The 19,306-nt window shown below is 49.7% G+C and overlaps 1 protein-coding gene across 1 annotated transcript in view; it reads left to right on the forward strand.

Annotated features, from left to right (window-relative positions):
- The first annotated feature begins 915 nt into the window (after positions 1 to 915).
- Positions 916 to 19,306, forward strand: part of Lgr6 (leucine rich repeat containing G protein-coupled receptor 6) — a 116,654-nt gene continuing 98,263 nt past the window's right edge. Inside the window, exon 1 of the mRNA XM_027417534.2 lies at positions 916 to 1,127. Within this exon, the coding sequence (XP_027273335.1) occupies positions 916 to 1,127 (212 nt within the window). The remainder of the gene's footprint in view (positions 1,128 to 19,306) is intronic.

The following is a 19,306-nucleotide window of genomic DNA, read 5'->3' on the forward strand; positions in this document are numbered from 1 at the left end:
AAGCTCTGGCAAAGCAGCTGTGCAGAGGGCAGCCCCTCAACGGTCCTAGGTCCTGAGATCAGGAATCAGGGTGATTTTCAGACCTCAAATCTGACAGCCTACACGAGTTCATTTCCATGTCCTGTGCATCTGGTGGAATCTATGCCAGTTTCTTTGGTGTCAGGGTGTGGCTCCTCAATGAGGGGTCCCTCCTCATTCCTACTGCCAAACTGCAAGGAACCACTCAGCCCAGGGGCTCCTTCCTCCCCTGGTCAGGATGGAGTGCGGAGGAATGACCTGGGCGCTAGTTCTGAGCCTGTCCCCATCAGCCATGTGACCTTGAACATCTCTTTTTCTCGTGCCTTCAGCGTAAAATCTGGTCGTGGGACTGGTGTCTGTGGAACTCTTGGGGTTTTATTCTGATGGCCGTCTCTGGTCCCTTGAGAGCCCCCTGGCTGTTCCCAAAGTCAAGAGGAATTCGACCAGTTGGGCCTGGGTGATCTGGGGCACCCATTCCAAACAAGTGCAGGTTTCTCCGATGTGCTGGCCGGTCCTAGCTTTGAGTTTCTTTGCTTTCTTAGTCTCCCCCAACCCCCTGGATGAAATTCCTGCCAGCTGAGAAGGAAGGAGGGAAGGGGAGCGAGTCACAGCGTAGAAAGTTTCCTTGACTCCTCCCCCCCATGTCTCCCTCCCTTGCCAAGCCCAGCCTGTGAAACTGAATAACGAAGATCACTCAACAATGCCTGCCCCTCTCTGACTGCACCGTCCCGCCGCCGCCGCTGCCGCCGCGCCCAAGCCAAGTAGAGAGGGGGCGGTCCCCACCGACGGCGCAGCCCTCGGGCCCGCCCGGGGACCAGGAGGTGAGCCGCGCGCTCACTGCTGTGTGCACCCGCCCGCCCGAGCGCCCGCCAGGTGCCCCCTCAGCCCGCCGCCGAGATGCACAGCCCGCCGGGGCTCCTGACGCTGTGGCTTTGCGCGGTGCTCTGCTCCTTGGCGCTCGCAGGCAGCGACCCCCAGCCTGGCCCGGGGCGTCCTGCCTGCCCGGCTCCCTGCCATTGCCAGGAGGATGGCATCATGCTGTCAGCTGACTGCTCCGAGCTCGGGCTCTCAGTGGTGCCAGGGGACCTGGACCCCCTGACGGCTTACCTGTGAGTACTCACCTGCTCGTTCCTGCTATTCGTGATGGCTGCCTGCCCCACAAACCCCATTTGATGCCCTGGGACATGAGCATCCTAGGAAGGCTCTTGACCCCTTCCCAGTCTAAGATTGAAGGACCGGGGAGCAGAGGAGAGTCCTTAGGAAACTAAGGACAAGGCAAGGAGTGAGCCTGGGCCTCCCTGCTCTTTCCCAGGTACTCTTCACCCTCACAGGCTCAATGTGGGAGTCCAGGCCTGGCAAAGTGGGGTGTAAACCCTGAGCAAGAAAATGGGAGAACGTGAGGCGGGGAAGCCCCTTCTTTTGCTGTCTTCCCTAGCAGAACAGTGCCCAGGAGGGTTGATGAAGGCATAAGTTACTGCCTTGGTGTGAGGTGAGGGGAGTGTGCCCCCATGGAGTGGAAATGGGTTCCTCACCAAGAAGCAGAACTGTCTCATGGAGGCAGGGGCCTTGGTGCAGGGGGTCCCTGCCACTCTCTCTCTTTAGAAAGGGATTCTGCCAGCACTATCTTCTTGCGTGGAGGTCTCCTGCCCCCTCCCCAGGCCTCCCTGAAATCATGTCCCAGGAGGCTGAGTTAGAGACACTAATTTGTGGGCAGACTCTGAGACCGAAAACCAGAGAGCCATTTTTAGAGTCTGAGTTGGGGTGAGGTGGTGCAGGAAGGGGACCCTACTGGGGGTAGCTGTCACAGAATCAGACAGCCAGAGGCTATAGCTGCTCTCCACCTGGGCAGGAGGAGGTGGGGGCACATCCCAGACCACCTGGCTCCCTCCTGTGTTCTGGGAAGAGGGAACCTCTGGCTTTCTCTGCTTTTCCTCAGAAGGCAGTGAGCAGGTGGAAAAATCTGGGTAGGATTCACAGAGCTCCCTGAGGCCTGGGAGAAGCTTGCTCAACTTTGAGGACCTACACCTGATGAACACCTGAGGAAGAGGGAGTTGGGCTTGTCCCAAAAGACTCAGCAAGGGGCCAGGATGCACTGAGGGGGCAGTGTCCTAGTGAGCGTGGGAGATCCTGATCTAGAGCCCCTAATGGCCCCCCTATCTCTATGGCCCCCTATCTCTATGGCCCCCTGAGAACTTTACTCCAAAAGACTCAGTTGTGGACTCAAGGGAGTGAGGACTGGGAAACATGGGTATTTCAGAAGGTCAGACAAGTCCTGTCCAGCCCAAGAGGTGGTGGGAGAGGTGAACACAGGAATCCAAAGCAGAGCTGTGAGGGCACCCCAATGCCAGGCAGAGTACAGGGGCTCTGGCCCACCCCTCTACACCCCCAGAAGCCCCATGTCTATCAGTTTTACACATTAGGGATCTAAGATATTGCATCGTTGGAAGATGGGACCAAAGGCTAAAACGAGTTTAGAAGCAACTTCTGTTGAGTCTTCTTTGGGGTCAGAAGAAGAGAAGGTTCTTGTTAGTAGTAAAGGGCAGAGGATACAGGACCTTCCAGAGGGTGGCAGGTCAGGCCACCTTTCTCAGCACCCAAAACATTCTAGATTAATCCATGGGCCTTTTCTGGCAGGACTTGGGGACAGAGGTAAAGAGTTTCTTTGGGGATCCAAGTGTCCCACCACACATGCTGACAGCAGCTCCCTGGCACTCTGACCCAGTGCCCTCTGAGGGTTTCTGAGCTCTTCCTGAGCCCTCCTAGGTGTCAAGAAAAACCTTTTCTTCTAAGGCTCAAGAGTGTTACTGAGGGTAGAAGGGAGTGCTGGGTATGGATTCTGGGGTGATGTGGAGAATTTTATAGCGGCGTTGGAGGGAGGTGGGGAGGACTGTCCCCCTGGCTATGGCTGTGCAGGGTCCCAGGTGGGTGATGGAGGAGAAGGGGTATCTGCTGTCTGCAGATGGCTCAGAGGTGAAGCCTTCCTTCTTTGCTTTCTCAGGAAAGCTGCAAGGGCATTCTCTCTCTCTCTCTCTCTGTGGATCTATGCTGGTGTACATGTGTATGCAGGTGCGTGTGCTGTGTGTGTGGAGCCAAGGGCCAACCTCAGGTATCGCTTCCCAGGAGCTATCTGTGTGTCTGTTGGAGACAGTCAGTATCTTACTAATCTGGAACTCACTGAGTGATCTAGGCTGGCTGGCCAGGGAGTTCAGGGATATCTGCCTGTCTTCACCACCCAGTGCTGGGATTACAAGTGCACACCACCATGCCCACTCTTTTGTAAGACTTCTGGGGTTAGGAACCAGGTCTTCATGTCTGTGCATCAAACATATTACTGTTATGACCACCACCACCTCCCCCAGCTCTGCAAAGGTAGAAAGAGATGGACCTGGAGGATCCAGGGATATCTTGGGGCTCCTTCCCTTCTTGGCAGTCTTAGGACCTGCCTGTGGGTCACAGAAGACACCTTTGGTTCCTCTTATGACTTTCTTGACAGAATCTCAGTTCAAATTACTTGACATCTGCTTCCCATCCTGGAATAGCAAGGTTCCTTCCTAGCCTGCACTTGTCGTGAAGTGGCTGCCTCCACTTCCCTCCAGTCCAGTTTCAGAGGAAACCAGAAAGCCTTTATTTCTATTTATTTGATACACAAGTCCACAACCCCTGAGCACTCTGGGGCCCAGTGCCAGCCCTGTTTAATCAAAGTTACAAGTCATTCATTTATACACAGTTCTTCAAGTGTCTCTAAGAGAGCGCCCCCCACACCCTCATTGGGGGCAAGTTTCACCTAGCACATTTGCTGATTTTGTGTGTCTCCCTGGGTGAGGCCCCTTATGGAAAGGGATGGGAGGAAGGATGGAGCCACTGGCTCTGGGACACTGCAGGGGTGTTGTGAGTGAGAGGTCCCTGTGCTACTCCAGCACATACAAGCACAGAAACATACATGCAGCAAATATTTTCTGGGCGAATAGATCCTGAGTAGGGGAGTCTGGGGATTTACATGGAGTCCCTCGTTTGGGGAGCATGTTCAGGAAACAGGGTTGTAGCTCTGGCTGCAAACACTCAGAGGCTTACACGTGGTGGTGGCCCCCCAAGCGCCCACTTCTTCACTCACTGCTGCCAGGGCTTTCACTCTGTGCCAGGCTGCTCACTGCTTCCTGGGGAATTCACTCCCTTCAAGACTGCTGTGCTAACCAGCGGGTTTGTGCGAAATGTCACCTGTGCGTGTGCTCGTGAACACGCTTGTGTGCATGTGTACACTCACCTGTGTGTAATTCAGGGTAATTAGCGTCCCTCACCATTGCCCAGGGATGTCTGTAACCAAACAGATGGAGACAGGGTATTAGAAGAGAACCGGCTGGGCAGAGGTGGCGCATGCCTTTAATCCCAGCACTTGCACGGCAGAGACAGTGAATTCGAGATCAGCCTAGTCTACAGGACAGGCTTCAAAGCTACACAGGGAAACCCTGTCTTGAAAGATGAGAGAGAGAGAGAGAGAGAGAGAGAGAGAGAGAGAGAGAGAGAGAGAGAGAGAGAGAGAACAGAAAGGTTGAGGATGGCATTGGTGTAAAAGGCCGTGCTAGGTGAACCTGGGCAAGTTTATTGGCACCTCTGTGACTTGACTTCCCCTGATTCAAATGGTTGCTGTGTGGATTCACTGAGGTAATGTCTGCAGAGGGTTCGTTATAGGGTCTGGAAAGTGGAAAGAGCAGTGTTTGTGTGTTGACATTAGGGAGCCAGAGTCAGGAGGCAGTTGTCTTAGAAGGCTTCCTGGAGGAGGAGGAGGCCCTAGGGGGAAGCACTGGAAAGAGGAGAAGCAGCCTTCTATGAGAGCTGTAGGGCAAGTCTCTATGTATGTTGAGGGCTGTGGCAGGAGAGCACACTGCCAAGTAGGCAATGAATGGTAGCTACCCTGCGGACCCAAAACGGCTTTACTGCTGCTCTCACCAGCTGGTACAGTCTGAAGACTTCATGCAATGGGAGGAGAGTGACGGGGGTTGTGGGGAGAGCTAGCCTGCCCTCCAGCTTGCCCTGAAGGCTGTTAGATGAGGAAGCAGAAGACCAGTCAGGGAGCATTGGCTCTGGGGAGGGTGTGTTGGGTGTCATTTTATAGGCTATCTTCCTGGTCCAGCCTCTGCTGCCTCCCTAGCAGACTCTGAGATGACATACTTCCGTTGTAAGCTGGAATGTGTAAGTTTCTAGCCCTGAGTCCCTTTGTGGGTGGGAGACCCTAGCTAAATCCTGGGGGTTCTCTGAATTTCTGTGCCCCACATTTGGCTGCAAGCAGGAAAGGAGAGGCATAGAAATCCTGGGTCCTCTGTTACAGCTGCCTCTGGTGTGGAACAGGGGGAGCTCAGCGAGAGGGCTTGGCAGTGGGAGGGGAACTGGGGAGGGAGGAGGAGAACCCAGGCAGCAGCACCCAGACCAAAGTGGAGAGGAGAGAGCAAAGGAGGGGTGGAGTAATTCCAGGAAGTGGGGTCCCCAGGGCCCTCCCTTGTTGAAGCCTGGGGGGTTGCTGGAGGAGAGTGACTTTGTGGGGGAGCTGACACCCCAGTTCAAAGGAAAGGCAGGAGACAGCCTTAGGCAAAAAGAAAAAGGAAACCTCTAGGCTCTGGCAGCAGTGGGCATGGGTGCGGCTGGGTGGGGCACTGGCGGAGAAGAAAGCCTGGCTCAGAGAGAGTTGGCCCCCAGCCCACCCAGCACCACCACCTTCCCCTTCCCATGGACTCTCACTCTGGATGGTCCCTTGTGCCACAGCTTACTTCCTGCATTGGCTCAGGCCCACAGGTGACAGACGATGGACAGGGCACAGGAGAAGGTGTCCACATGGGTGCCATTGGGTATTGTTAGGATGCCAGGCTCTGGAGATTGCCAGAGGCAACTCCGACATGGGGGTGGTGTTTCACCCTAGGCCCAAAGTTTCAATTTCTTAACCTAAAATGGAAACACTACTCGTCTATCTAGAAGGGAGGCCCCGGGGGAGCAAAGGGACAGGGGAAGCACGTTTGGCACTTTTCATAACACCGACACTTAAAGAGCATTGACTGTGATGTTTTTGTGTCTCTCAGCACTTTCAACTACAAGTGCCCCATGAGGCCCAGAAGCAGGGATGGTTGTGATCCAAGAGCTTCATCTTTTGGGGCCCTTCAGAGGGCTCCCCCTTTCCACTACCTTCTTCTTTCACTAATCCCCCTCCATCCACCTTCAGGGAAACCGCCTTCCAAGGAGCCAGGCTGATGCTGGCCTCTGGGCCGGTGATGAGGAAGCGAGCCTGCGCACAGCCTGGAGGGGCACTGCCTGATGGGAGACTCTCCAGAGAGGAAGAGTCTGAGCTGTCAGGTCAGGCTGCCTCAGAAGTGGAATACGGTTTCTTGGGTATGGCCTGAGGAAAGTGGTGTGGTGCTGGGGCCTAGGCTTGGTTCCTGTCCCCAGTGTGCCTGGAAGGGTACAGAGGAGCCTCCTCTTTGTTCATCCATGTTGGACTGTGTGACCTTAGGCCAGTAACTGGTTCTACTGGGAACAGGGCCAAGGACAAAGAGTCCTTCTGGGGCTTTGGTCACCTTGGGAAGGTACAAGAGTAGGAGGTGGGGGAAAATTGCCACCCCTCCCTTTACTGGAAATAACTTCTGTTAGCCAAACTGAATGGACTTATTGACTTAGGGGCTCCCAGATTGTGGGAGCCCCTTTGTACTAACTAAGGAAAAGGTGAACCCCAATTTCTAACAATAGTTCAGGACTCTCCTGCTGCCCTTCAGGCACAGGGAGAACAGGTCCCAGGAGGAGAAAAACAGCAGAGAAGCCAAACTTGGGCAGTGAGCAAAGAGTTATTTTGGAAGCAGTGAAAGGACATGGTGGGGGGAAAGCTCAGGGCTTGGCACTGAGCCCCCCGGAGCTATGCCAGAGCAGGCCACAGCGGGCTGGTGGCGGGCAGGTGGGGGCTGGGCCGGCCACTCAAAGACAAGGTACCTCCAGAGGAGAGGTTTCCTTTGTGTCCCTTCCCAGCCCTTTTTCAGCTGCCAGGACCTGTCTCCTCCAGAGACCTCCAAGGGATGTGTGCCCTGTATCAGGATCAGAGGCCTCTCTGATGAATGGAAATGCAGCCATGGCAGCACTGTGTGCCTGGCTTTTTGCCACTCCTGTCTGCTCCTAGGTGCAGTGGGAATGCCTTACTGGCTATGGTATTCATTCCCTTGATTGTGACCTTATCCCAAAAGTACACTAGTTCATTAGGAAGGTCCATGTTTGGGGCCTAGTCAGGATGGCACCTGATGGTTCCAGAGAGACTTAGTTAAGAATGCGCCATCACCCCTTAATCAACCATAGCAATCGCTGACACTTCCTGGCTAGGTGGCAAGAGCTGCCTTCAAGACTTTTATCTAAAGCAACTCCTGTAAACCCTGTGAGGGAGGGGCTTGTGTGAGGCCCATCTGGCGGTTGAGGAAAATGGGGGTTTCATTGGAACAAAGTCCCCATCACCAACTTGGATAGTGCTTTTTGGAGGTCAGCTCTGGAGGGCTCGGAGTTCCAGAGGGACAGGCTGGATTCTGAGCATGGTTACACCCCAGGTTGAGCAGCCTCCCAAATCCTGTGTCCAATCTCCTGTATCTCTGAAGATGTATCAGTGCTTTGATCCAATCCCCTCTCACGCACCAGCTGTGACTCCTGGGACCCATTTGTGATAGTTGCTTGAAGGGGAAGGTGCTGGGGCTCAGTACAGTTAAGGAGCTATAGCTGGGAAGGGTGAGACCATGGATGGAATAGACATTATCCTCAGTGTTGTCAGAGACCTACTGTGTTCTGAGTCATTTGTGACCTACTGTGTGCTGAGTTGTCTGTGAGGTGGTGAGGCAAATGGTGATATGATTAAGGGAAATGGGCCAAGTGTTCATGAAAAGTGAACTAACTTATGGACCAGATTATCCTGGGAGCATCCTTGGAGGAGTGATGGTGAGGCTGACAGATGCTCAGAGAGAGGCCTGGTGTGGCAAGGGAAACCCAGGAGAAGAGGCTGGTCTTGAGACCAGAGGACTGGAAGCATTTTATCTGCAGGCAGAAGATTCTGTAAGAGAAGAGAAAGCCTCAGGCCCTGGGAGAATATCCAATCTTTTTGTTTTGTTTTTGAGACAAAGTTTTGCCATCTAGGCCAGGCTGGCCTTAAACTCACGATCCTCTTCTATCAGCCCTCCTGAAGGTTGGGGTTACATGGATTCTTCATTATACCTAGCATACTTTGGTACTTCGTGTCACATTCTCAATTGCCCTTTCTGCACCTTTCTCTGAGGCAGGAGGTTCCAGAGCAGGGCTCTTTGCCTTTTGCTTGAGGCACACATATAAAACAAACAAAACAATTTGAGGTGTTCATCAGCTAGGGTTTATCAATTGTGCTTCTCAGGACTCTGGCATTGTCAACCCCAGGCAACATCTGGCACATCTGGAACCACTGCTGTAGAGGAAAGAACGTGTGTGTGTGTGTGTGTGTGTGTGTGTGTGTATGTGCGTGCTCGTGCATGGGTGTATGTCTGTATGTGTGTGTACATGTGTACACTCACCAGGGATTGGGCCTAGGGCTTTGCCCATTCTAGGTGAGTACCATGGAGGTACATCTCTAGCTTTTGGCTTTTAAGTTTAATTTATTTTTAGGTGTATATGTGCTTTGCTTGCATGTATATCTGTGTACTACATGTGTTCCTGGTGCCCATGAAGGCCAGAAAAAGGCATTGCATTCCCTGGGACTACAGTCACAGACAATTGTAGGCACCAGGTGTACACTGGAAATGGAACCTGGGAACTCTGGAAGAGCAGGCAGTGCTCTTAACCACTGATTCATCTCTCCTGTTCCTATGGTTTTTAAAAACAGTTGCTTATCATGTAGACTAGGCTGGCCTAAATCTCACCATACTCCCAACTTAGCCCCATAAGTGCCTGGTTCCTACGTCTACAGTACCAGTGCGTTTCTTTACCTCTGTCAGCCTGTTTCCATAGCTTCAAAATGGAAATAATCACACCGAACTCTGAGATAGACATTTGTAATTTGGCACAGTGCTTGGCAAACCTCCATGGCTGGCACAAGGCCACTATGTTAGTAAGGATTCTGGTCTTCCCTTGGGAGAGGCATTTGGAAGAAACCGAGTCTGGTGTAAAGGGTCCTTTGGCTCATCCACTTCCTTCTGCCTGTCTAGGACTTTGCCAAGGGTGATATCCAGAGGGTTGGTTCTAGTTCCTCTACCCTCTCTTCCTGCCGCTCACTCCATCCCTTTTGCCCTCAGAGGTGTTGGAGAAGGTGGGAGTGTCCCTGAGAGGGTGTCCAGGCTAAGGAAGGTGGCAGGAAGGTGCTGAGTGTCTCTCATTGCACCAGTGTCAGGGATTTGGATGTGGTCCCCAGGCCTAAGGCCAAGGCCAATGGCTAATGCATGGGAAAGAGAGAGGAGACGTGGGGGCAGGGTCATCATCACTGTCTCTCACCCTCAACCAGTAGATTTCCGGGCTCTCTGCAAGGGGGAAGAGTGTTTCCATTTATTGGGGGATATACAGGGAAACCAGAGACACAAGTCCCAAGACACCAAGGTTGACCCCAGTTCCAGTGTGACTTGGGATTTGGGTAGCACCCCACCTGTTACTGCTGGCTCCTGGGAAACAGGATCCAAGTGGCTGCTGCTGAGAGGTTTTTAACAAGTCCTAGAGAAAGAAGCCTTATCAGGTTGCTCACTCTGAGGCTTCTTTCTGCTAAGTCTCCAGCCCCCACCCCCAGCTTGCTCCATGTTCCCATGGTGTGGATCAGGAGGGTAGGCTGAAGGCCAGTAGCCTGTGAATACTGGTGACAGCTTCTCATCCTAACTCATGCAGTTTCCCTTGTCCCCCTTGTTAATGGCCAGTGACGAAGTACTTGAACTCAAGGCTGTCACGGGAGCAAACACTCACTTACTCACTAGACAGATGTGCTCAAGGATCTTTATACGACTTCCCGTGTGAGGACAGGACCATTGCTATCTCTTTCAGATGAGGCTCTGGAGACACACAAGGGAGGGGAAGAGCCAAAGTGAGGTGAGCTTGGACTCCATAGTCCATGTATGTCTCCTCTACCCCAGAGGCTCAAGGGGTGGGTGATAAGACCAGCACAAATAACACCTTGTGGGAAGTGAGAAGTGCAGGAGGCAGGGCCAGATAACCACATGCGGCAGGCAGGCAGGCAGGCAGGGCACAGGCGGACAGTTCTGCTGAACTACCAGATGCCTTATGTGGAAATCCCTAGAGAGGCAGTTGTGGTAGGAGAGAAAAACCACATGCCCTAGAGTAGACATCTATGCTAACACTCATTTGCCAGGTAGTGTAAGTCTCTCCTGAAGATTTGTAGGAATCGAGATCCTGCCTAAGGCAAGTGCTTTTCACACAGGGAATGTTATTTTATTGCTCATGAGAATATTATGTAGTATTACAAACCTTCTGTGTGGGGTATGTTTGTTTTTCTGATGGGGCTTTTTTCCCCCATCAGATTCAGAACTTCTCTGCAACAGCAAGAGGGAACTCTTAAGCCCTGGCCACTCCTTTCCCTTTAGATTGGAACCCTTCTGCAGGGTCTATACTCTGAGTCTCCTTTTCTCAGGATCCTTCACTCATACTTGCAGACCCATAATACGGGTCTCTTCCTGCAGGGGGTGCTCCGGATAGGGCCATAGGCAGTCCACCTACATGGATTTAGTCTTTGCTCCCTTCCTGTCAGCACCAGATCTGGGGCGATGTGGGTGTTTGAGGATGGGAAGGCTGGATAAAGTGTCTGGGGTTGCAAGAGTTGAGTCAGGAAGGGGCTGTAAACAAATCCTGCACCCTTGTGGTAGACAGAAGGTTAGGAGGCTGGGAGGAGACAGGAAAGGAAGGGCAACTATTGTCTAGGACAAAAGCAAGAAGAATTAGGACAGGCTCCCACCCTGCTTACCTGAGAACAGATAGGTTCTCAGGACCCCAGAGAATTGGAGGGTGGAGTCAGCTACCTCCAACAGGGTTACCTGAATGTAGCACCTGCCAGCTGGGTGACTTGGCCCAAGTCCCTTAGCCTTGACCCCTTTATACTCTTACCCCCTTTGCACTGAGCAGGACCTGGTGCTTTGAAGGGCCCTGAAGTAGATTAGTGAACTGCTAATGCCTTATGAAAGAGATCGTTTTGAAATGAAGGGGTTTACATTTTTATTTTGCTCTGGATCCTACCAAGTATCCAGCCACCTCTACTCCTAGGCCATCAGAGCCCCACACTCTGGTTTGTAGTGCGAGGGTGATTGTTACCTTGACCTAACTCCCATTCCAAGCAGTCATATGTTCTGTCTGTTCCTGAGTGTGCTTCCTCATATGGACCCAGAACTGCCTGGATAGACAGTCCCGGGACTGTCTATTACATGTAGTAGTCCTCCTTACCCAAGAGGGATGCATCCCAAGACTCTCCAGTTAGTACCAAATCCAGAGAGTACCAAATTCGATATACTCTGCACCTCTACATAGCCATGATGAATTGTAATTTATTAATTAAGTAGTGGAAGACATCACCAACAGTAGCAATAAAATAAAACAGAACAATTATAACAACATAACAGATGCCCCATGACTTTTAATACAATAGCCACATTGCTTTCCCACAGCCTTGATGGTGACCCCTTTGTGTCTGATGGCTGGGGGATGGGAGGAGGAGACATCCTTCTGTAGGATGCCAGAGGATAGACAGAATAGTGAGCCTCTGTCCAGATGCACCTGAGGGATCTAGGGTTAGATCCCAAGTGATCTTTGGTTTAAGAATGGCATCTGCCGGGGCCCAGGGCATGGCATATGCTGTACTGAGGTAGGCACAGGGGCACACCTCAGTCCAACTGAGACAGGTCTCTGATGGAAAGGCATTTTGCTTAATGTGAGGGTGAGGTGGGTGTGTCAGCATCCTGCATAACAAACTCCATCCCAGTGCCTACAGTGCAGCAGAGTGGTCAAGGGCACCAACCCTGCAATCATTGCTCGGGTTCAGATCCTGGCTCGGTACTCAGGAAAGGACTTCTGTTTTGCTCATTATCTTCCTCCTTTAAGATGGACTTAATAGTGATATCCACCTCATGGAGGTTGTGAGGACTACTTGAACTAATATATGGAAAGTGATGATATGTCATAACCAGTTAGTGGGTATTAACAATTATTACATTTATTTCAACTGGCAAGTATTTACTGAGTGTGTACTTAGTAGCAGGCAGAGCCGAGCTAGACAGTGGCATCGGTTCTCAGAATAGTGAGAACTGATAATTTCTTATTAAAGGCTCTACTTTCTGTAGCTTCAGTTATCCATGGCCAAACGAGGTCTGAGGATGTTACATGGAAAATAAATAGTCCATAGTTTAAGATTATGTGACACCCTCAGTAGCACGACGAATCCTCATGCTGTCTCCATCTCAGCCGAGCTCTGAACTGTCCCCATGTCCAGGATTTCCATGCTACCTTCTTGCTAGACACTGAGTGGCCTTTTAGTGGTCAATTCAGCGGTCAGGGACTGCAGTGCAGGGGTCAAACTTAAACAACCCTTCATTTATTTTAAAGATGGACCAAAGCGCAAGGGCACGTAAACTGGTAGTTGGGATATGCCAAAGACAAGCTGTAAAACATTTCCTTCAAATTAAAAAAAGTGAAAGCATAATAAACTATTTTATTTTTGGTTTTTTGAGTCAGGGTTTCTTTGTGTAGCCCTGGCTGTCATGGAACTCACCAGGCTGGCCTTGAACTCACAGAGATCTTCCTGCCTCTGCCTCCTGAGTGCTGGGATTAAAGGTGTGCACCACATGCCTGGCATATTAAATTATAAATTTATTTATAATAAATTATTTTTAAGAGAGAATGTATGCACATTCACTTAACTTTTATTATAGTTATAATTGTTATTGCTATAATTATTTTATTTTATTGTTTGCTACTGTTGGTAGCATCCTACTATGTTTAATTTATTAATGCTGTAGAGGAGAAAATATTTATATAGTATATAGATTTTGATATTATATGAGATCTTAGACACTTGCAGGGGGCATCTTGAAATATGTCCCTCTTGGATAAGGGGGACCACTGTGTAATAGATATTTCCTAGTCCATTTTGGGAGAAAGGTATCTCCTGAACTCCCAGCTGTGGAAAGCCCTCCTACCTGGCGGCCCAGCCTTGTTAGCTCACCCTGCTTTCTACTGGTCCTCTGCTGCTACAGTGTTCTTTGCAGTGTGTAGGGATGAGGGAGCAGTAGGCCCCTCCTCTTATGACTGCAGCTCCCCTGACCCTGTCTTTCTATAGCATGATGTTTGTTCTTTCTTTTGTAGAGCTTAGAATCAGAGGCCCGAGGTTGGAATCTGCCATTGCCACCTGCTTAGCATTGGGAAATGTCTGGCAAACCCTTGGATGCCTGGCGTTGGTAGACAGAAGGCTTTGGAGTCTCAGATGGTGGGGAGTGGGTAGAGAGTGAGCGTTTAGAACTTCTGGGGCTGGGATTGAAAAACCCTCCTGTTGCTTTACTCTGGCCTCTGGCCCCAGACCTACCTGCAATCTACAGATGGGCAGAACAGGCCACTTAATACCATTACCACCTTCATCACCACACACACTTGCTTAGGTATTTGACTTTAGGGATATGCTGGCAAGTTCTTTCTAGTGTCCCCACTTCCAACTTCCATGACCCTTCCCTCCAAGTTTACCCTTTTCCCCAAGTTTCTTTCCTTTATTAGCCTAGGAGAGAGGCAATAGCTAGCCCCTGCTATTAGTTCCAAAGGCATTAGTGAGATGGACTCACTTCGTCTATGAGGAAGGAAACCTGGTATAGAGAAGCTTTCAGAGCTACCACACACATGGTCCAGGCATCCTCCAGAGTCTGCCTGCTGCTGAGGAGCCCAACGACCTCTCTATTTTGATACAAGACTCCGCTCACATCCCCGAAGAACACCTGCCATCAGGCTGCAGCCCGCACAGGTGATGCCCTTACACAAGTGCCTCAGCACGTCAAGGGACAGAGTGGGTGAGTGGAAGTGAGACAGGGTTTTAGCCTCTTCCAGGACCCTTAGCCAGGAACTTTATTTAGGCCATGAGGTGTTAACACACTACTGTGTCAATCTTCTCAACTCTTAGGGTGAAAAAGGTGGTTGAAAAGGTATTTAAAAACTTGAAAAGAAAGTTTGAAGTCAAAGGAGGCAAAGACATGATACATCCGACATTATAGTGACTTAAACAGAGGAGCCGGGGAGAGAGACAGAAAACACCAGACTCTTATCCATCTAGTGTGGAATCGGCTTGGAAAACGCCAGAAACCATCTATAGTCTCTCTCTCACATTTTTTTTTAAATAGTGTCCCAGGCTGGATTCAGCAATCCTTCAGCTTCAGTCTCCCAAGTGCTGGGATTGCAGGAGGGTGCCACCATGACTCCTGCACCCCATGTGTGTGTATGCACGTGGGGGTGTATGTGCACACACTCATACACGTGTATATGCATGTGTATGTGTGTACTGAAGCTAGAGGCCAATCGCAGGAGCTGGAGATGGTGCAGTTGGTGAAATGCTGGCTGTATAAACATGGGAACCCGAGTTGGGTCCTCAGCACCTACACTTTTAAAAGAGCCAGGTGTGTTGACATTCACCTAATAATCTCAGTTCTGGGGAGGCAGGGACAAGTGCATTCCTTGGACAGAGAGCCTAGCCTAATTGGCAACTCTAGGTCCCAGTAAGAGACTCTGTCTCTCCTAGCTACTTGTGCTTGGGTGAGGCATCATTAGTTCATGGCCAGGATTGTGAGGAAGAACCCTGTAGACATCACTGTTGAGTTACTGCAAGACCATGGCTAAGAAGCAGGTTCAGACAAGAAGCCTGCAGATCTGGGAGACTCCGGAGGTGGTCAGAAAGCGTCACATTATCCCAGATATGCCGAGTGGCCTGAGATGCAGATACCTCCAGACAACTGTCCCTAGTTCTCAACTCTGGAGAAGACTCCCCTCTGCATCCTACCCTAGGACCCTTACCTGGTCTTTTTCAGTTACACTTGTCCATTTCTCAAACTGTGGTGAGGGCTCCAGGAAAACAGAGCCCTGGCCACCAGTGCACCAAAGGTACCCAGTGCAGGCACTGGCTCCTTTGCATGCCGTGGCCCAGGAGGATTGGTGGGGTGAATGAAGAGATAATAGGTGAATGTGGAGGAATGAATACATGGTGGGCCAGATGCCAGGAACTACAGAGCAGAAACTGGCTCAGGCTGGAGCAGATGGACTTTCTGGAGAGACAGGGTGGGGATCGAGGGAGCTCTCTCCAGACAGGTGGTGGCACTAACCTGGCTCCACTGTGGGCAGGAGCCTGAGGTGTGGCATCCGACCCAGACGGCTGCGGTGAGGACAGAGCCGCAGTGGGGAGCCTCTTAAGCTGCCAGCCAGCCAGCTCATGGCCAGGCTTGGGTTTCATTAGAGTGAGACATCTGTTCTATAAAGCCTTTCACTCGGAGGCTTTGGCCTTTCCTATTCATCCCCTTTATTTTTTATGTTTAAAGGAAGACTTCTTTTGAAAATTTCCACCCTGTTCTAAACAGGCTAAGATGAACAAAGATATGTGCCTGCCCCTAGGCTGGGTTGGGCAGGAGGTTTCCAGTACTCAAGGAGGTGGGCACTTGAATCCCAAGGGTGTGCCTGACCTTTGCAGAGTCTCTGAAGACCCAGGATGATTAAGAGCTGCATTCTGTGTTAAGAGAGACCCCAGGCTGGTGGGCCAGAAAAATGCCATCCTAAGCATTGAAACACCAGGCAGGAGATATGGACAGGTTCATCATGGAGGCACCCAGGATATGCCTGGGGTGGAGCATTGGAAAGGAGGACAGCATTTCATGTGGAATGCTGTGAGGGTCCAGGGAGCTGGGTCTGATGCCAGGGAGCCCTGGGAGGGAGATCAGGAGATACTGATGCCCTTAGTCATGCCAATGACTCTCATTGACTGTTATTAAGGGTCTGTTATGTGCCAGAGTTAGTTAAAGGTGCAAGGCATACACAGGAAAGAAAGATGAAACTGAGACACCAAAAACAAACATTGCCTTTCAGCTCAGCGAGCTAACACCTAAGAAGTACCCACAAGTTACCATGGATATAGAGGGAACCCTTTGGCAGCCTGAAATTCATTGGAGACTTTTATTTCTTTTTATTTTTTAAGAGATTTATTTTTATTCCTGTGTATGTGTGTTTATGCCACAGATGTGTAGGTACCTGGAGAGTCCAGAAGAGAGTGTCTGATCCCCTGAAGCTAGAGTTATAGGGGGTTTTGAGCTACCTGGTGTGGGTGTTGGGACTAAACTCAGGTTCTTTGTTTCTGGCAGAATAGCAAATGCTCTTGACCACTGATCCATCTTTCTAGACTCTCCTGGAAGACTTCTATAGTTTTAAATTTTAGGAGTGTGTGTGTGTGTGTGTGTGTGTGTGTGTGTGTGTGTGTGTATGTGTGTGTATGCACTTGTGTACATGTAATGGCCAGAGGTCAATGTAGGGCACCTTCCTCAATTGCTCATTAGCTTGTCTAAATTATTTGTTTATTTTATTTTGTGTGTATGAATGTTTTACTATATTATGTATGTGCAGCGCATGTGTGTCTGGTACCCAAGGAGTCCAAAAGAGGAACTGGAATTGAGGATGGTAGGTGAGCCACCATGTGAGTGTTGGTATCTGAACCCAGGTCCTTTGAAGCAATACCAAGTGCTTTTGACTGCTGAGCCATATTTATCTCTCCAGCTCCACATTATTTACTTATTTATGTATTTGAGATAGAGTCTCTCACTGAACATGGAGCTTGCTGATTTGGCTGGACTGGCCAGCCTGCAGGCCCAAGGAACCTCTTGTCTTTGCTTCTCCAGTGTTAGGATCACAGGTGCACCTGATTTTTTAAAAGTCAGTGTTGGGGACTGGACTCAAGTCCTCATGTTTATATGGCAAACATTTTAGATCTGAACCATCTCCCCAGCCCAATTTTGTAATTTTAGAGAGGGTTTCCTGTATGCAGGTTGACCTCAAATTTATTATTTAGGCAAAGATGACCTTAAACTCCTGATTCTCTTGCCATCACCTCTCAAGTGCTGGTGGTACATGTGTGTGCCTTCATGCTTGGCTCAAATAAACAAAGAATTAAAAACTAACTTTTAGATAGTTTATTGGTAGGTGTTTGTCTAGCAAGTTCAAGGCCATGGCCTGCATCCTTAGTACTACAAAAAAAAAAAAAAAGTTTCCGGAGGATGGGAGGGAGAGGGAACTGGGATTGTCATGTAAAACAATCTTGTTTCTAATTCAAATAAAAAAATATATAAAAAAATAAATAAAAAACAACCTAGTTTCCTAGCTTTTCAGTACAATACATTTTGCAGAAAAGGGTACGTAGGATAGGTTGAGAGCTTCATACATTTTTGTCAGTGAATACACTGTATAACCAGCACTCAGAGAAACAGAACGTCACCATCTTTGTGGAAGCCCTCGACTCCTTTTCTGGACACTATCTACCCACAGGGGCAGCTAGGATGGTGATTTCAGTGTTGGCTTTAAGCTTTATGGAAAGGGGAGTTTTGTTGAATCTGGCTTCTTTCCCTCAGCATGTTTGCGATTCCTGCCTATGGCTGCTCATCTTCGTTTGCTCAGCCTCATGGCTGTGTGGTATTCACAGGGGCAAATAGAGCACAGTTTGTCCATTCTGCTGGGTTGGTGTTGGGCACTTCCTAGTTTGGGGCTGTTATGACTATTGCTGCTAAGAGTCGTTCTGTACGGATGTTTAATGAGCACACAGATGCATTTCTGTTGGTTGGATGCCCAGGACAGGAGTTGCTGGGTCAGAGTAGACCCAGGACACGTCTCAAGAGGAGGAGTGACTGTGTAGATGGAAAGTATGAGATGGGTCACTGGCTTGGCCTGAGCTACCAAGACAGGGAAGGGATGGGGGTTAGCAGAGGGAGAGGCAGAAAGATCCTATGGTGAAGGGTGGTGCACTCTGCTAGAGATCTAGTGGCTTTTCTAATGCATTATACTTGAGATTTATCTGTAAAAGTACATTATTTACTTAAGGAAATCTCAACTTTAATATATTCCTGTGAGTTCTGAAATAATTTTTTTGCACAATAACTGTGACTATATAAAATTTTTATGCTTAGGGTTTGTGTATGTGCCTGGAGGGCACATAGGATGGTGAGATGAGGTAGCATTGGTGTTGGGCTCAGTATTTTATGATGTTAAAAATTTGAAACAAGTCATTTTAAGTTTCTGAAAACAGGCCATTGTGATATTGCAATATAATAAGAACTCAGTTTTTGGTTTCTGTTCTTACTGCCTGACATACAGTTCTTAAAACTCTTGGATTGTTGAAATGTTCAGTGCATTTTTGCAAAAGACACGGAGCTGTGGGAGTTACTTTGTAGAGGAATCCATTTCTAATCTCAGAACTGGAAGTTTCAACCCCACTTCACACTTCTGGAGAGGAGAAGCCAGTGATTGGATTAGTCATTTTGACATAGGGAAGCTTCCATTAAAAACCCAGAAGGCCCAGATTTGCAGGGATTCCCTGGAGAGCTGTGAAAAAAGAACACAAGTGCCCAGAGGATGAAATGCCTCACCCCTGTGAAGCTTTCCCACTCAGGACCTCCAGACTGAACTCTATGAACCTCTTTATCACACCTCTTTTTTTGGGGGGAAGTGTGGATTTCTGCTTTTTTTTTTTTTTTTTTTTCACTTTGTAGACCAGGCTGGCCTCACAGGTACGCCTGCCTCTGCCTCCTGAATGCAGGCTGTGATTAAAGGTGTGTGCCACCACCACTGGACTGGATTTCTGCTTTTCTTGTGGCCACAACACTACAATGTCACCTTGTCTTTTTTGGCATGTGTAATCTTTGTATATGAAGGGGAAATAGCAACCGTTTCTGAGCCTTCCTGGAGGGTCCAGGATGGGTTTATCTTTCTGTCACTTCAATATATCTTAAAAGACCTATTTTTCCAGTAATACATTTGTGGTGTGTGTGTGTGTGTGTGTGTGTGTGTGTGTGTGTGTGTGTGTGTGTGTGTGTGTGATTATCCACCTCACTATCCCCCATGGTCCTCCTACACACCCACTTAAATTTCTCCCTCAGCAAGCTCTAGGTCTGGGCATTTACTCATGGGGCATTCTGCTCCCAGACCCAGTTTCCTCCATGAAGCCCTCTCTCATGGTACCTTGACCCACAGGTTCTTGAGAGTCCCCTAGTGCCAGTGTTCTGTGCTCTGTCCAGAGTAGATTTGCACTTCTCTCAGACCCAGAGTTCCTGAGGACCTG

This window comes from Cricetulus griseus, chromosome 5 (assembly GCF_003668045.3).
Source record: "Cricetulus griseus strain 17A/GY chromosome 5, alternate assembly CriGri-PICRH-1.0, whole genome shotgun sequence".
Classification (NCBI taxonomy): Eukaryota; Metazoa; Chordata; class Mammalia; order Rodentia; family Cricetidae; genus Cricetulus; species Cricetulus griseus.